This window comes from Indicator indicator, chromosome 1 (assembly GCF_027791375.1).
Source record: "Indicator indicator isolate 239-I01 chromosome 1, UM_Iind_1.1, whole genome shotgun sequence".
NCBI lineage: Eukaryota > Metazoa > Chordata > Aves > Piciformes > Indicatoridae > Indicator > Indicator indicator.
Genome location: NC_072010.1, coordinates 94613196 through 94628793, shown reverse-complemented (window position 1 = coordinate 94628793; position 15598 = coordinate 94613196). Strand labels below are relative to the sequence as shown.

The following is a 15598-nucleotide window of genomic DNA, read 5'->3' as shown; positions in this document are numbered from 1 at the left end:
ACTGCTGCCCTACTTTAAAGTCATCTGCTGCCCTTAACACCATTCCAGAATTTAAGAAGTTGTCTGGTTGAGGCTATTGTTGGACCTCCTTTTCCATGCTGCTCTGGTGTTTTATGTACCTAGAAAAAGTTGTGTTTGGTGAAGGCTGTGAAGCTCGAAATCTCTGGATTTGAAAAGGTCTAGACAACAGGGGCTGTGGTGCTGCTGTGGGATCCTGAAAGCCTAATGGTCTCATTTAGAGGTGTCTCAGATATGTTGCAGGGGAGCCAGCTGGTGTTTTGGAAACAAACAGGCTGACAGAGATACTGAGACTACCAGAGCCTGCTTTTTTTTTTTTTTTTTTTTTTTTTTTTTCCCCTCCCCACATGGAATATTATTATTCTAAAAAGAGGAAATTTTTTGGGGGGTAGAATTCTGTTGAATAAGCACTTTTGCACTTTCCCTTTTCTGACTCTAACCTTTCCTACTATTACTCCTTACGGAGCCCATGTTTCTTACTGTGGGAAACTCCCTGAGCATCCCAATCTGTTATTCTTCTTCTAAGCACTCTCTTCTCAGTGTTTAATCTTTTCCCCTTGGCTGGTGAAAGCCTTCTCCAGTCCTTTCTCAGTCCTGTGTTTCTCTGCAACTCCTCTTTCTGCTGCTGGAAGTTCTTTCTGGCCCTACCTGACATCTTCAACAGCTTTCACCTCCAAGTGCTGCCAGTGAACCCTTCATTCACTCTGCTTCTGACTCTCCTCCTGAAAGCAACTAGCCACCATAGATACCAGCTTTCAGTCTAATATTCAAGTTAGGATCTGCCTGGGACAACAAGTAGCTGGAAGTCCATGGGATCAGAGAATGAACAAAATAGTCAAGGACTGGGGGATACACTGGGAGACGGAAGACTGAGCTGATACAGCTGCAGCAGGGCAGTGGAGTTTGGGGGAAATGATATCTCTTGTGGGACTGGAGGAAGAAGAGATCAGAATTTGCTAAAGTGCAGTGGAAGACTGCACAGTGCAGTTCACCTCAGTTCAGTAGCCTCCCTTTAAGGAGAAGTGATCAGGTTTGTTAGCTACGGTGATTTTCTGCATGGGCTGCAGCTGCTCCTTCACTCTGCTGCCTTTATGAGAGTTAAGGGTACTGCAGCTTCCAACTGTAGCATGGCAATAAAAATATGAGAATGTGCATGTTACATTCCTGACTGTGGTAATGAAAGATTTAAAACATGAGTATAATTTCTGGGTGATTTCAGAACCCTGTCATACCCAGTTCCCTGTGGTGTAGCAAGAGCTATGCAAGGAGCCTAGAACTGAGATATTCTGGTAAAAAAGCTGTGTAATGCAGTGAAATATGGTTTGGTTCTTTCTCTAGCCTGACTTAGTTTCCAATTCTCTTGATGTAGATCTGGAGCCTGAAGAAGATCAGTCACCATGGAGACTGAAAGTGAGCAGAATTCCAGCTCCACCAGCGGGAGCTCCAGTTCTGGAGGGAGCACCCGTCCTCAGATATCGCAGATGTCTCTCTATGAGCGACAGGCTGTACAGGTGAGATAGGATTATGTTCTTGAATGGTATGTGCATCAGTAGAAAGTGGTGGTGAGTCCTTTGGTGTTCCTCTGAGTTGTGTGTTCAGGTGGAAGCATGCTTGAGGATCTACCATGTGTTGAGTTTTAGAAATTCTTATGCTAGGCCAAGTGTCTAGTTCCCATAGGCTGACACTGCTTCACATTTTATAGGCCACTGCTCCAGTGTGGAGCCTCTTAGATTTGATCCTGGCTGATTTTAGCCTGCTGTTGTAGAGCAAGTTCAATTTTTTCATCCCAGTTCCTCTGTATAGCGTATATCCCCCGTATACATGCTATACTGCAACGCTTGTTGTCTGCTTGAGCAAGCACATCCCCAGATTCCTGAAGTTTATTGAAGTCTTGCAAGTGTGCTTCCTGCTGCCCACACACCTGTGATTCAGCCTGTTACCAAACTGGTAGCTGTGCTACATATTTTCATGTGCCAATCTAATGACTTTGCTTTTTTTCCGTGTGTCTAGGAATGGTCCCAATGGCTCTTACTTATTTCTTTGTTGCTCTCTAATTGCATTTCAAGGACATGCTATTTTTGACAATTGGGTTTTCCTCTTTCTTTAGGCCCTGCAGGCACTCCAGAGGCAGCCCAATGCAGCCCAGTACTTCCACCAGTTTATGCTCCAGCAGCAGCTTAACAGTGCTCAGCTTCACAGCCTGGCTGCTGTCCAGCAGGTGAGTTGCCAGAAGGAGAGGAATTAGATTGTTTGCTGAGATCCAGAGATTCTCTCTTTATATATTGACATGTGAACTGAGGTCATCCTGATCCATGGTGAAACGAGAAGTCCCTAAACACTTAGTTTAAAGCTAATACAAACAGCTGGTAAACTACAAGCCTACAAAGAGGCATTTGGGTTTCAGGTACAAATCAAGGGAAGATAAAATTGACATCCCCATCAGGAAATTTGCTATGAGCAGTACCTGCACTTTCCATAAATATATGATGGATGATAGCAGTGGAAGTGCTAGTGTTGAAAGACTGTATTAAAATGAACTATGCATTGTTAATTCTCTGAGAATAAATGTGGTCTTGTGTGAGTGGAATTTCAGGTGGTATCTGAATTTTCTGTCTTGAAACTTAGAAGCCCATGTTTTCTTTTCCAGTTACCAACTAGAGGAGCATGGGGTAGATCTTGTCCAGCCAGGAGGGTGTTTCTTTGAGATATGTTTATACAAATCAAGATACTTTATGATGCATAATTGTTGAGTGATTTTTGTTATTTTTAACAACTCACGTGTTTCATCAGACTTGGATTATGTCTGACGTGAATACAATGTCTGTGCAACACTATCTCCATCAGTAGCTGTTGCCCTTGGCTGTTAGTCCTGGGTGTAGTCGTTCTCAAAATCCCTGCAAGGGTCTGTTGTTCACTGCCTTGCACAGTGTATAGAACTGAACTGGTTGGAGAAGAGGAGGTACCTTACTGAGTTGGTGCACCTGATCTGTAGGGCACGACAGACGTTTGTAGTGGTTAGATCGTGCTCCTGTTCTCAGAAATGAGGGAAGATGATGGGGCTAGCTGTTCTGACAAAACCAAATATTTGGACTGGATTGAAAAGTTTGTTCCAGGTATTAATTTCTCTGTTAATTTCTTTTGCAGGCTACAATTGCAGCCAGTAGACAGGCCAGCTCCCCCAACACCAGCACCCCGCAACAGACCACCACCACTCAGGCCTCTGTAAGTAACTGCTCCCTCACATATATATCAAAACCTCCCTCCTACCCCCTGCCTTGTTTTTTCTCCCCTTTGTGTTTCAGGAAGGCAGGTCAGCCAGAGAAACACAGCTTCTGAGAATGCTGCAAGTTCCACAAGATGGAGACAACTTTGAGGATTTAGGGTGCTGTCATATTTGGAGGGGGTTGAGGAGACCAGGGTTTCCAAGTGGGAGAGGCCTCTTAGCTGGAAAGGCAGACACTGATCTCTCTTTGCTGAGGCCTTGGGAATGTGTTGTCATGGATTAGAAAAGAATTAGGATTTCGAAGGAGTCATGAGCATCTCGAAAGGGAAAGCTTTTTGGTTTTGTTTTTGTCTTGGGCATAGTAGTAGTATTGTGGTTTAACCCCAGTCAGCAACTAGGCACCTTGCAGCTGCTTGCTCATTCCTCCCTGCTCCTGGTGGGAAAAAGAAAGTAAAACTCATGAGTTGAGATAAGGATCATTTAATAATTTAAATTGATAAAATAATTATGATAATAATAGTAATAATAGAATATACAAATGAATAATGCATAATGCAATTGTTCATCACCCACCAGCTAAGGCCCAGCTCATTTGTGGATAGTAATCCTTGAGGAGAAAATCCTGAAGCTGTAATCCTGGAAGAGAAAGCTCCAGCTTCCCAAGTAACCTGTGCTCAGCTGAGCATGGTGTTGTATGATGTGGAATATTTGACTGGCCAGTTTGGATCTGTTGCTTTGGCTGTACTCCCTTCCACCTTCTGGGGCACTTGCCCACTAGCAAGACATGGGAAACTGAGAAGTCCTTGATTTATTAGCAACAAATAAAGGCATCAGTATATTATCAACATTATTTTCACACCAAATCCTAGACTGAATCCAAACCACAGCACTTTTCTAGCTACCAAGAATTAAAAATTATTTCTGTCCCAGTCAAAACCAGGACAAGTAGTTTGCTGAATGACAGCAAATCTGATTTTGTAGTGACTATTGAGGAACTGGGATTCATCCAGAGAATAGATGACTTGGTAGAGTAAAGATTGCCTCTTTCTTTTTTTTTTTTCCTTTAGTTGAGAGGCTGGAGAAAAGGTGTGTATTGCTTTTGGATCTTTTATTACAGTTGCATGCTAACAGTGATGCTCAGGCTCAGCACACAGATGAGGTTAGCATCCACAGCTTTGGCTAGTTCAGATTCCATAGCCTCTAAGAGAAGCTCTCTAAGACAAGAACTTTTTTCTTCTTGGTCCTCTGTGGGATACAGAAAAAAACTCTAAACTGTCTGCTCTGTCTGTAACTCACTAAGTGAACTCGTACTTATTTCTTTGCCTTTGTCTCTTCATATATGATTTGAGGCTTTTCTCTGTTCTAAGATCAACCTAGCCACCACATCAGCTGCTCAGCTGATCAGTCGATCACAGAGTGTGAGTTCCCCCAGCGCCACAACCCTGACGCAGTCTGTGCTCCTTGGGAATGCCACCTCACCTCCCCTCAACCAGTCACAGGCCCAGATGTATCTCCGGGTAAGAGATGAGTACACAAAACGTGGCCTGACCATGAACCCCACTTCCTAGCCACTTCAGTGTTTCACTGCTTGGGATTACCAACAGCTTTGCACTAACTCTAGCTTTAAGGATGATGCACTATACCTTATATTGGAATGGGGAGACCTCTTGTCCATGAAACCACAAGTTTGACTTTGGGCTCAGCTTTTGAGCGTAGATCATTTGTATTGTGTGGCTCAGGTGAGATGGTTAAGAACCACTTTTGTCTCTGCTCTGTATAGTTGTTAAAGATCCCTTGGCACTTCTCACTACAGCATAAATGTGAAATATATCAGTGTATCAGATATAATAGTAAATCACTCTCTTCTACCACTGCTGAGCTCAGCATGTAAGTCAGAATTCAAGTACGTCTAGAAACAAAAATCAACATAATCAGTTTCTTTGATGTGCTGCTAAATAGAAAAACACTAGGCTTGACTCTGTAGTCAGTATGGGGTTTGGCTGCATACTTGAAAAATATTTTCTGTGCCTCAGTTGACTTTAGACACAGATTGTAATCCATTTCTTTTCAAGCCACCTTGGTCTTGGATGTATGTCTTCTATCACTGTTTCTGAACCAGTCCTGAACATCTGAAGGTTCAGTGATACTTTAGTCTTTTAGCCAGTCTATGGGAGTTGGCCCAGGCCCATGTTTGATAGAAGAGTGCTCATTTCCACAAGGAAACTGTTCCCAGTTTCCTCCTCCTGAGGGTTATGTTACAGTGCAGGGAGGGTTGGGGGTTTTGCAGTGTGTGACATTGCAGCCTAGTGTTGCTTTGTAATCTGTTTGCTTGTGGTTCGCTGTCTGTCTTTCTTCCCCTCCGTTCCTTTCATTCCACATCACCTGACCCTCCCTCAACAGCCACAGCTGGGCAACCTGTTGCAGGTAAACCGGACCTTGGGCCGCAATGTGCCTCTTGCCTCTCAACTCATCCTGATGCCCAACGGGGCTGTGGCCGCTGTCCAGCAGGAGGTACCACCCACTCAGTCTCCTGGGGTCCATGCAGACACAGAGCAGGTCAGTGACATCCCCTCCCCTTCCCCTGTTCCTCCATCACCCCACACTCTGGTCTTTGTCTCCAGCCATCTTTTTTGTTGCAGATTAGCTCTTATTTTATCACCAACCTGTTTTCTTATGCAGGCAGAAGATTCTGTTCTCTCTTGCCCACCTTTTTTCATGTTTGTGTTTTCCCTCTATAGCAATGGGATTAATTTTTGCTTAAATTTTCTGGGCTGAGCCACAGACTGGATCAGTCCTGTCTTCAGTGTCTTGGTGTCATGTGTGAAAAGAATTGTTGAGTTCTATGTCCAGTTTTCAGTCACTCTGCAATGAAGAGCCTTTGCCAGCGGTGATGTTCTTTAACCCAGTTGAGTTGTTGTAAAAATGCCCAAGACCAAAGAGGCCGCAAGGTCTTAGCTGCTTCATTCATCTACCATCTGTAAATAATTCTCCAGGTCAAGGAGCTGCCATTACTTCCCATTTTCATTGTCCTGTCCTAGTCATTCATGGGACTTCCAGTTACTTCATCTTTTTTCTTGTCCCGGAACACTTTCTTTGAAGGAAAGTCAGCCATGATCAAACTTGAAGAAAACACTGCATTTGGAGGAGGAGTAAATACAGAGGATGGCAGCATCAAAATGCAGAGGAACTGATGAAATCAGAAGGGCTGCATGCCATGAGTAAATATGTGGGCCTGCTGAACGGAAAGCCCTGCACAGGGAGAGGAGAAGACAAGGTGGCACAAAAATTGAAATGGAATGGCTGGTCAGCACCTTTAGATCTGTGCTAAACTGGGTCCTACCAATGCAAGTGCAGAGCAGGCAGGTCTGAAGGCTGTACTGTGCCTTGGAGAATGACAGTGTCTTCATGTGCTCTTCAGAAAGTGCCAGGAGATCTTTAACTTCCATCAGAGATGGGGCCAGAAGGCGTTGAGGATAATGTGTTTCCTGGGGAGGGCTGCAACTGAGCTTTGCCCTGCAGCATTAGATAGCTGCCCATGTGAGACTTAAAGTATCAACTTAGCCTGCATCCCAGTAGACTGTGCTGCTTATGTGTTCTCTGCCAAAATTCCAGCAAGTAACATACATAAAGCAAACAGATTCTGTTTTGTATATGTGTTTCTAGGTGCAGAACTTGGCGGTGAGGAGCCAACAGACCTCAGCCACTAATACCCAGCTCCAAGGCTCTGTTCAGAAGGCAGCTCTGCCCGGCAGCTCCCAGGCTTCAGGCTTGCCACAGTCCACCAGCACAGGCCAGACCTTGGCAGTGGCTCAGGCCTCTTCTGTCAGTGCGGGCCAGTCCCTCAATTTGAGTCAGGGAGCAGCAGGCAACAATGGTGTTTCTGGGGGTGTGGTGGCAAGTGGTGGGAGCCAGACTTCAACGGGATTGACCCAGACCTCTTCGGCAGGTGCTCCTGGCAGCTGCCAAAGGAAAGGCACAGGGGTGGTTCAGCCATTACCAATAGCAGCTGCCCAGGCTGTGACTGTTAGCCAGGGAAGCCAGACTGAGACAGAGAATGCAGCCACAAAGAAGGGTGAAACGGACAGTGGTGGACAGCAAACAGTAGGCATGAACCTGACCAGGACCGCAACGCCAGCACCCAGCCAGACGTTGATCAGCTCAGGTAAGGGCAGACCTGTTCCTTCTTTTGGAGCCCACTGGGCTTTCACAAGAGTGAAAAAAGCCCAGTGGTGTTTTCAAACATGCCTCCCAGTCTTGTCTCTAGGGATTATCTCTTTCTATTAGTGGGAGCTGATTTAGTCCCCCATGTCCTCTACCAGTAAAGCTGTCAGTACTTTTGGAGCTTAATGATTCAAACCAGTGCAGTGGCTGTCTGAGTTTTGTAGCTGTTGTTCCCAGCTTGACTGGTGCTAACTTTTGTGCTCGTCCCTTTTCAAACTCTGTGTTTATATAGCTACATATACACAGATCCAGCCACACTCGTTGATCCAGCAGCAGCAGCAGATCCACTTGCAGAAGCAGGTAGTGATCCAGCAGCAGATCGCCATTCATCACCAGCAGCAGTTTCAGCACCGCCAGTCCCAGCTCCTCCACACAGCCACCCATCTTCAGTTGGCCCAGCAGCAACAGCAGCAAGCACCATCTCTGACACAACATCAGCAGCAAGCTCAAGCTCCACAGCAGCAAGCTTCACCTCAAAACCAGCAGCAGGCTCAGACCCTTGTGGTGCAACCTATGTTGCAGTCCCAGCCTGTGCAGCTCCAGCAGGACAGTCCTTGCCAGCCAGCCACCAAGTCACCAGTTCCAATTCAGTCAAAATCTCTGGTCACTGCTATCAAACCACCTCAGCTTGGGCCTGCCAAAATGTCAGCAACACAGCAGCCTCCACCACACATCCCAGTACAGGTGGTGGGTACTCGGCAGCAGGGCTCAGGCCAAGCCCAAGCACTGGGTTTGGCACAGATTGCTGCAGCCGTGCCGACGTCCCGGGGAATGCCAGCTGTGGTCCAACCTGTTTCCCAAGCTCATGCTGCTTCCCCCTCATCATCTTCAGCCCCAGCTTCCTCACAGGAAGCTCCTTCTCTCACTACAGGGGTGAATTTGGCACAAGTTCAAGGCACATCCCACATGGTGAAGAGCCCAGCCTCTTCTCCAGTTGTGTCTCAGATGCCAGCAGCATTCTACATGCAGTCTGTCCAGTTACCAGTAAGTGATACCACTGAGACTGAGAATAGCAGTCTGGGCTCAGGTCAGTGTGGTTGGATGGGTAAAGGGTTTAGGTAACACGATGTGAAGATTTTTCCCTCTCAATAACCTTAATTCCAGTCCAAGCTGTGGGGTTACTGACTAAAACCATTTCTGTTCCACAGTATCATTCAACAGCTCACGTGAAATAAAATAGGTGAGACTCAACCGCTGCCCCAAATGGAGCAGGTGTTCACACACTAAATATTGCACTTAACAATGGAGCGGGTGAGCGTGGCTGGCCTCCGGGTGGTCACCAAGCTGCTGCTGCTCCCTATCTATAACAGGGCAGAGGGAGAAAAAGTACAATGAAAAAATCTCACTGGTGGAGACAAGGACAGGGAGATCACTTACCAATTACCATCATAACCAAAACAAACTCAATTTAGAAAAATTAATTTATTGCCCGTTAATAAGAGTAGGATACTGAGAAATAAGTACAAATCTGAAAAACATCTCACCTCCTTCATGAGCTCAACTTCCCTCTAGGCTTTTCTACCTCCTCCTACTGAGCAGTGCAGGAGAATGGGGAATGGGGGTTGTGGTCATCTCAAAGTTTTGTTCCTGCTGCTCTTTCCTCATGCAGCATGGGACCTCTCTAATGGGATACAGTCCTTAACAAACTTCTCCAATGCGGGTCCTTCCCACAGGCTGTAGTTCTTCCCACACTGGAGCAGTTTGTGAAGAGCTCCAGTCTGTGGGAAGGACCCATGCTGGGGCAGTTCATGTCCTATCCACAGGGTGGTCTTTCAGGAGCACTGTTTCACCATGGGTCCCCAACATGAGCTTCTTCTGCAGGGCCACAGATCTTGCCAGGAGCCTGCTCCAACGTGGGCTGGTTCTCCAGGGTCGTCACAGCTTCCTTCAGAGAATATTCACCTTTGGTATGGGGTCTTCCATGGGCTGCAGGTGGATATCTGATCTGCTGTTAACCTCCATGGGCTGCAGGTGGATATCTGATCTGTTAGCCTCCATGAGCTGCAGGGGAATCTCTGCTCAGATGCTTGGAGCATGTCCTCCTCCTCCTTCACTGACTTTGTTGTCTGCAGAGTTCTTTCTCTCACACAATCTCAGTCCTCTCTCATAGCTGCTGTTGCGCAGTATTTTCTGCCCTCTCTTAACTATGTTATTACAGAGGTACTATCAATGTCACTGATGGTCTCAGCTTTGTCCAGTGGCAGGTCTGTCTTGTAACCAACTGAAACTAGCTCTATTGGACATGGGAGGTGTCTTGTCATAAAATTCACCCTTGCAGACCCCCCTGCTACCAAAACCTTTCCACATAAACCCAGTACAAACAATACCTAGCCTTTTTGTCTCTCATGAGAGAGGAGAGCTGAGGGGGCCATGAAGACAACTCCCTTCTCACTAGGTGTGGATACTTCCAGGTCAGAGACCCCTTGTGTGGTACCAGCCACATTCCCTGGCAACAGGCTATGAAGCAGAAAACAGAGATGGTTCATGTTCCACTGACATGATCCATACTAGGGCATGCATAACTTCCTGGGACAAGTGCACTTTGCTAGCTTAGATATCCTTAACCAGCTGATGAGACTTTCTGTAAATTCTGGCTGCTTCTTCAGGAAGATGTCACAGGACTTGTCTGACTTTTAGAGGGGGGAAGACAATTCTGCTGTCATCTAGCATGTGTTTCCTACTCTCTTGACTGGCCCTCATTGATCTGATTTAGCTGAAAGCCTTTTTGGAAACTGATGGATTGACTGCTATTCCATTTCTTTTTTCCTGGAATAATCTTTTGAGATTCACACAGCATCTTGATATTATATCAGTGTATCAAAATTAATTGGGACACTAGCTCCTAGTCATAGTGGTGTGGTAGTGAGTCTTCTGAAGTTTTGCTCCTTGCTAGGCAAATATGCCTAAGTAGAAGTCAGTACTGTGTAGGAGCTAGACGTATCTCCAGAAGGAATTGGGATGAAAGTGATGGAGCAGGATGCATCTTTCTTTTACCTTTAATCTGTTTTGTTCTTTGCTTTGGAGCTCCTCTCTCTGCTTACATTTTCCTTTTTATTTACACAGGGCAAGTCTCAGACCTTAGGGGTAAAACGCAAGGCAGAGTCAGAGGAGGAGAAGGATGAGTCTCCCAGTGTCACTGCAGTCCTGCCTGCCAGGTCTTCTCCTCTAACAGACAGCCCCAAAAACATGGAGGATAAGAGCGGCCTTGGAGGTAAGGTACAAAGGAGAGCTCTGCTTGTGTATGCTAATGATCTGATCTCATATTCCATTGCAAGTAGATGGAGCAAAAGTAACTGACTCCTGTGCTTCTAACTCTGCAGATAAATCTGATCCTGCTGCTATTGCAACCCCAAATACCACCTCAAGTGAAGGAGCATCAGTCACCCCTACCTGTACTCCCACTCCAAACCTGGCAATAGTGTCACGTCAGATGGGAGATTCCAAACCCCCGCAAGCCATTGTGAAGCCCCAGATCCTCACACACATCATTGAAGGCTTCGTCATCCAGGAAGGAGCAGAGCCTTTTCCAGTAGGGATTCTCTGCAGTGGGGAAAGACCATGTAGGGATGAGGGAGGGCTTCCATCTTTCGACACACTTTCTTTTCCCATATTCCATGTCCACATTTTTTAGCCTGAGATGCAAACAATAAAGAGGAAGGGAAAGGAGGGAGATGTTGTGCAAGAAGCAAGACATTAAGTGGTGGTGCTAATGAGTTGGAAGGAATAAAACAAGTGTAATGGGAATTGTTTTCTGCAGTAGTCTTGAAAGCAATTATTTATGCAGGAATTGTAAGGTTCTTTTCTCTTGTTTTTAGTGAAGGAAAGATGCACTGCAGTTTGGACAATGAATAAGTGAAGTTAAAGCAAATAAGGGGAAATGCAGTTACATGGAATTGCAGGATATTCGAAGACAGATAGTACTTTGACCTTTGAATGAGCCACCAAGCCTGCAAGTCAGGAAGGAGTAATAACTATTCAGCATCTCTCCTTCCCTAGTAGGCAGAGGGATTATTCTGAGCTGTGGTAAGGTGTGAGCAGCCCTGCAGAAGGTGCTAGACACACAAAATACTTCACTGATGAGTCCAATTCTTTCTCTTCCTGTCCAGGTGGGTTGCTCCCAGTTGCTGAAAGAATCTGAGAAACCACTGCAGGGAGAAGCTCTTTCAGGCCAGAGTGAAAACCTTTCCAGCAATTCTCCAGGAGGAGACAGTGCTTCCATGGGTGAGTTGCAGCACCAGGAGGCCTAGCTAGCGTTACTGAAAGTTTTCGATGTCTCCTACTGTGTTACTAACTTTATACCTTATGGGCTTGTATATTTTCCTCCCTTTCTGCTAACTCTTTAGAGACTCAAACTGTGGATCTTTGATCTCCTTTTCTTGAGTGCCAGAAGACAATACTTTGTTGTTAATATGATCTAACATACCCTATTTGACAAGGCCCAATGCTGGGTCCTGTACTTGGGTCACATCAACCCCATGCAATGCTCCAGGCTTGGGTCAGAGTGACTGAAAGCTACCCAGCAGAAAAAGACCTGGGGTTGTTGATTGACAGCCAGCTGAACATGAGACAAGGTGTGCCCAGGTAGCCAAGAAGGCAAACAGCATCCTGTCTTGTATCAGAACAGTGTAACCAGCAGGAACGGGGAAGTGATTGTCCCCCTGTACTCAGCACTGGTGAGAACACACCTTGAGTACTGGGTTTAGTTTGGGGCCCTCCCTACAAGAAAGACATTGAGGTGCTGGAGTGGGTCCAGAGAAGGGTGATGAAGCTGGTGAAGGGTCTGGAGAACAGGTCTTGTGAGGAGCAGCTGAGGTAACTGGGGTTGTTTAGTTTGGACAAAAGCAGGCTGAGTGGAGACCGTTTCACTCTCTGTAACTTACCTGAAAGGAGGTTGTAATGAGCTGCCTAGGACAGAAGAGATAGGACAAGACAGACAGGAGGAAATGGCTTCAAATTGCACCAGGGGAGATTTAGATTGGATATTGGAAGAAGCTTCTTGACTGAAAGGGTTCTTGAACAGGATCCCCACTGGAGGTAGTTGAATCCACATCACTGGAGGTGTTTAAAAGCTGCAGAGATATGGTGCTGAGGGACATGGTTTAGCACCAGACTTGGTGGAATTAGATAGTTACTCAGTGATTCTATGTGAGCAGTAAGCAGAAGAATCTGAACTGTACCTGTCTCTAATGACTGAAGGATGTGTGGACATAGCAGAGAGTGCAGATTCTTCCACAGCCTTGTAGGATATGAGAAATCTGCTATTTTTCGCTTGTTCAGCAAAATGGTACTGACAAGGAGAAATCAACTGCTCTGTTCACTATCCAGGAGCCCTAATTAGTGGAGCTTCTGCCTCTGTTCTCAGCTTTTTCCTCAAAGCTCACTGCTTAGTAGATTCAGTAAAGAATAGCACTTGAAAGCTGTTTGCTCAGAAGAAGAGTTGTGGAATGGGGAATCGTGTGTGATTTGCTTCAGTTCAGGTCAACTGGTGTGTATCTCTGTATCTCACTAGAGCTTGATAAGAAGGCAAACTTGTTGAAGTGTGAATACTGTGGGAAGTATGCCCCAGCAACCCAGTTCCGTGGCTCCAAGAGGTTTTGTTCCATGACCTGTTCTAAAAGGTATTAACAAGACATAATCTTCCTTTTCTCTGACTATACATTCTCTGGAACTATGCATGTACCCCTTTTCCAGGCATTATACAACACATCAGTGCATCTGATCCCTCAATGAGAATGCTTCTAGGTCTGGAGAGGTGGATGGGGTGTGGAGGATTTCTGACTTGCTCAGAAAATGGGGGGAACAAAAGGGGGAAATTCTGGGCCTCAAAAAGCCTTCCCTTCAAATGTATGTTTAACTGACTAAACAAATGCAGATTTGTAATTGTCTGCTTGCATTGGTACTAGACAAAAGACATAAGGGGTTCCTACTGGGTTAAAAAAAATGGTAGGAAGGTACACTAGTCATTGCTGCCTCCAGCTACTAGCAGGGTGCTTGTTATGGGTCTTTTTTCCCTTAGGGGAATGACTTAATTGGCCCTTCAGATGTTAGATCAAGCCTCTGGTTTCCAAATATTGCTTGTGTCAGAAGCCTGAACTGATTCCTTCCAAGGAGGAGAAGGAATGAACCTGATAGTAAAGAGGAGTTTTATCCCCATCTAGAGGAAGCAGTAAGCACTAGTTTTAGGTAGTTGCTGTTTCCTAACTGCTGCTTTGCTTCTCGAGGTACAATGTCAGCTGTAGCCATCAGTTTCGGCTGCAGAGAAAGAAGATGAAGGAATTCCAGGAAGCTAACTATGCTCGTGTGCGCCGGCGGGGATCACGACGCAGCAGCTCAGAAATGGCACGAACAAAGATGCAGGGCAAGCGCCACAGGGTAAGGGCACAGTCCTGCCTGCCTCAAGACAAGTCTCCATGTAAAAGTTGTCACTGCTGGATTGCAACAGTGGATGGAGTTGTACAGGATGCGCTAAGCACACACTGACACAGTTGCTACACAGGGCACAGTGAGCAGTTCTAATGGCTCATCATCTGCAGAAATGGGATTCACGTTTGTATGTGTATCTTGAAGGTCTCAGGAAGCAAGATCAGTATGACAGCCTTGGTGAAAAACAATCCATTTTTCCTATTTAATTAATGTTCTTCCACATGAACGATTGGAATCAGTTTATAGAAGAATAGAATGAGCTCCAGTACTGATTTAGGGAAGAGGAATGGACTGGGAGAGGATAGGGAGAAGGAGGAGGAAGGGAGGCAAGAATGAAGTCTTCCCTTTTTGGTATCAGGGAGCTCATGTGTCAGCTTTCCCTGGATCAACGGCTTGAGACAGTTGTCCCAGTTGGGACAACTTTGGCTGTTTCCAGTGTCTTGTTTTGCACCTAGTAATTGTGAATTGCTTTATAAAACATATTTTGTTTTCTTCCGTTCCTATGGTCTTGTAGGGCCAGGAAGACTCAAGTCGAGGCTCTGATAACTCCAGCTATGATGAAGCTTTGTCCCCTACATCTCCAGGACCCTTGTCAGTAAGGGCTGGGCATGGAGAGAGGGACCTGGCAAACTCTAGTATGGCTCCACCTACCCCAGATCTACATGGCATCAACCCAGTCTTCCTGTCCAGTAATCCTAGTCGTTGGAGTGTGGAGGAAGTGTATGAGTTTATTGCATCGCTGCAAGGTGAAATTAAGATCTTCTCCTGCACTTGTGTCATCCAGTAGCATGGGGAAATTTGTTGGCTCCTTCTGAAAAGAGATGTCAGTGGTGCCTACTGCTTCTGTTGTACTTCTGTATGTTTCTGAGTTGGAGTAGATCATACAGATGTATTTCTCAAGTATTGTATTTATTGTATTGTATTTATTTTTTATTTATTGTATTGTATACTTGTATTTCTCAAGTAGCCTGTGTCCTCAGGCAGACTATGGAGTGTGGGGTTGGTTAGATTCCTAGCTTGGTTTTTGTATCTGCCAGAGGCTCAAAGAATGGGAATGAAGGGAGTGACCAGGACACACCTGTTTCTCAGTGCTGGTTTGTTGACTTTTTGTTTCACAGGGTGCCAGGAGATTGCTGAGGAGTTTCGTTCACAGGAAATCGATGGCCAGGCCCTGTTGCTTCTGAAGGAAGAACACCTCATGAGTGCCATGAACATCAAGCTGGGACCAGCTCTTAAGATCTGTGCCAAGATCAATGTCCTCAAAGAGACTTAATAGCTCCAAAGCCAGACGTCTCACTTTTGCTTTGACCCCAGGGCAGAGCATCCTTCTGGGGCAGGGAAGAATGGGACAGTCCCCTGTGGCCTTGCATACAAGAATGAGAAGGTTCTCTGATTTGAACTGCCATGCACAAGCCCATGTCTTGGTCTCGTAATGGTGCTACAAGGGGGAGGAAAACTCCCACCTGGGGCTTTGAAATATCTTTCCTTCTTAATTTTGAATATGTCTCTCCATGTAACACATTCTTATGGGGACCTCTTTCTGACTTAGCAGACTTCTGAAAGGGAACTGTCTTTGCCCCTTTTTTTGCTACAGCAGGCCTGCTAGATCTTCATTTTGAATGTCACTGTGCCAGAACTTGAGGCACAGGAAGAGCCAGTCCCACAGGGGCAGTTGAAGCAGCTGTGTGCTTGGAGCATTTAAGAAGGGGAACT

At 45.9% G+C, this 15598-nt stretch overlaps 1 protein-coding gene across 12 annotated transcripts; it reads left to right on the top strand.

The window, feature by feature from the left end:
* Positions 1-1415: 1415 nt before the first annotated feature.
* PHC1 (polyhomeotic homolog 1) lies at positions 1416-15158 on the top strand. 12 transcript variants are annotated; one of them, XM_054387627.1, is made up of 16 exons: positions 1416-1529; positions 2126-2236; positions 3163-3240; positions 4609-4758; positions 5642-5797; positions 6905-7403; positions 7695-7923; positions 8006-8034; positions 8352-8446; positions 10526-10673; positions 10783-10991; positions 11569-11683; positions 12972-13080; positions 13684-13834; positions 14400-14631; positions 15004-15158. In XM_054387627.1, exons 1-16 carry the CDS (start codon positions 1416-1418, stop codon positions 15156-15158), a joined length of 2580 nt encoding a protein of 859 aa, XP_054243602.1. The 12 variants fall into 12 exon arrangements, with proteins under 12 accessions (XP_054243602.1, XP_054243594.1, XP_054243586.1 ...); XM_054387619.1 differs by having other exon boundaries at positions 8334-8446; XM_054387611.1 differs by having other exon boundaries at positions 8295-8446.
* The last annotated feature ends 440 nt before the right edge of the window (positions 15159-15598 follow it).

What these genes read in the sequence shown, in the direction of transcription:
- PHC1 (XM_054387566.1), top strand. Translation starts at nt 1,416, where the DNA reads ATGGAGACTGAAAGTGAGCAGAATTCCAGCTCCACCAGCGGGAGCTCC. An exon ending in GCCTGGCTGCTGTCCAGCAG is followed by an intron (nt 2,237 to 3,162) that starts GTGAGTTGCCAG and finishes TTTCTTTTGCAG; the next exon opens with GCTACAATTGCAGCCAGTAG. An exon ending in TGCAGTCTGTCCAGTTACCA is followed by an intron (nt 8,447 to 10,525) that starts GTAAGTGATACC and finishes TTATTTACACAG; the next exon opens with GGCAAGTCTCAGACCTTAGG.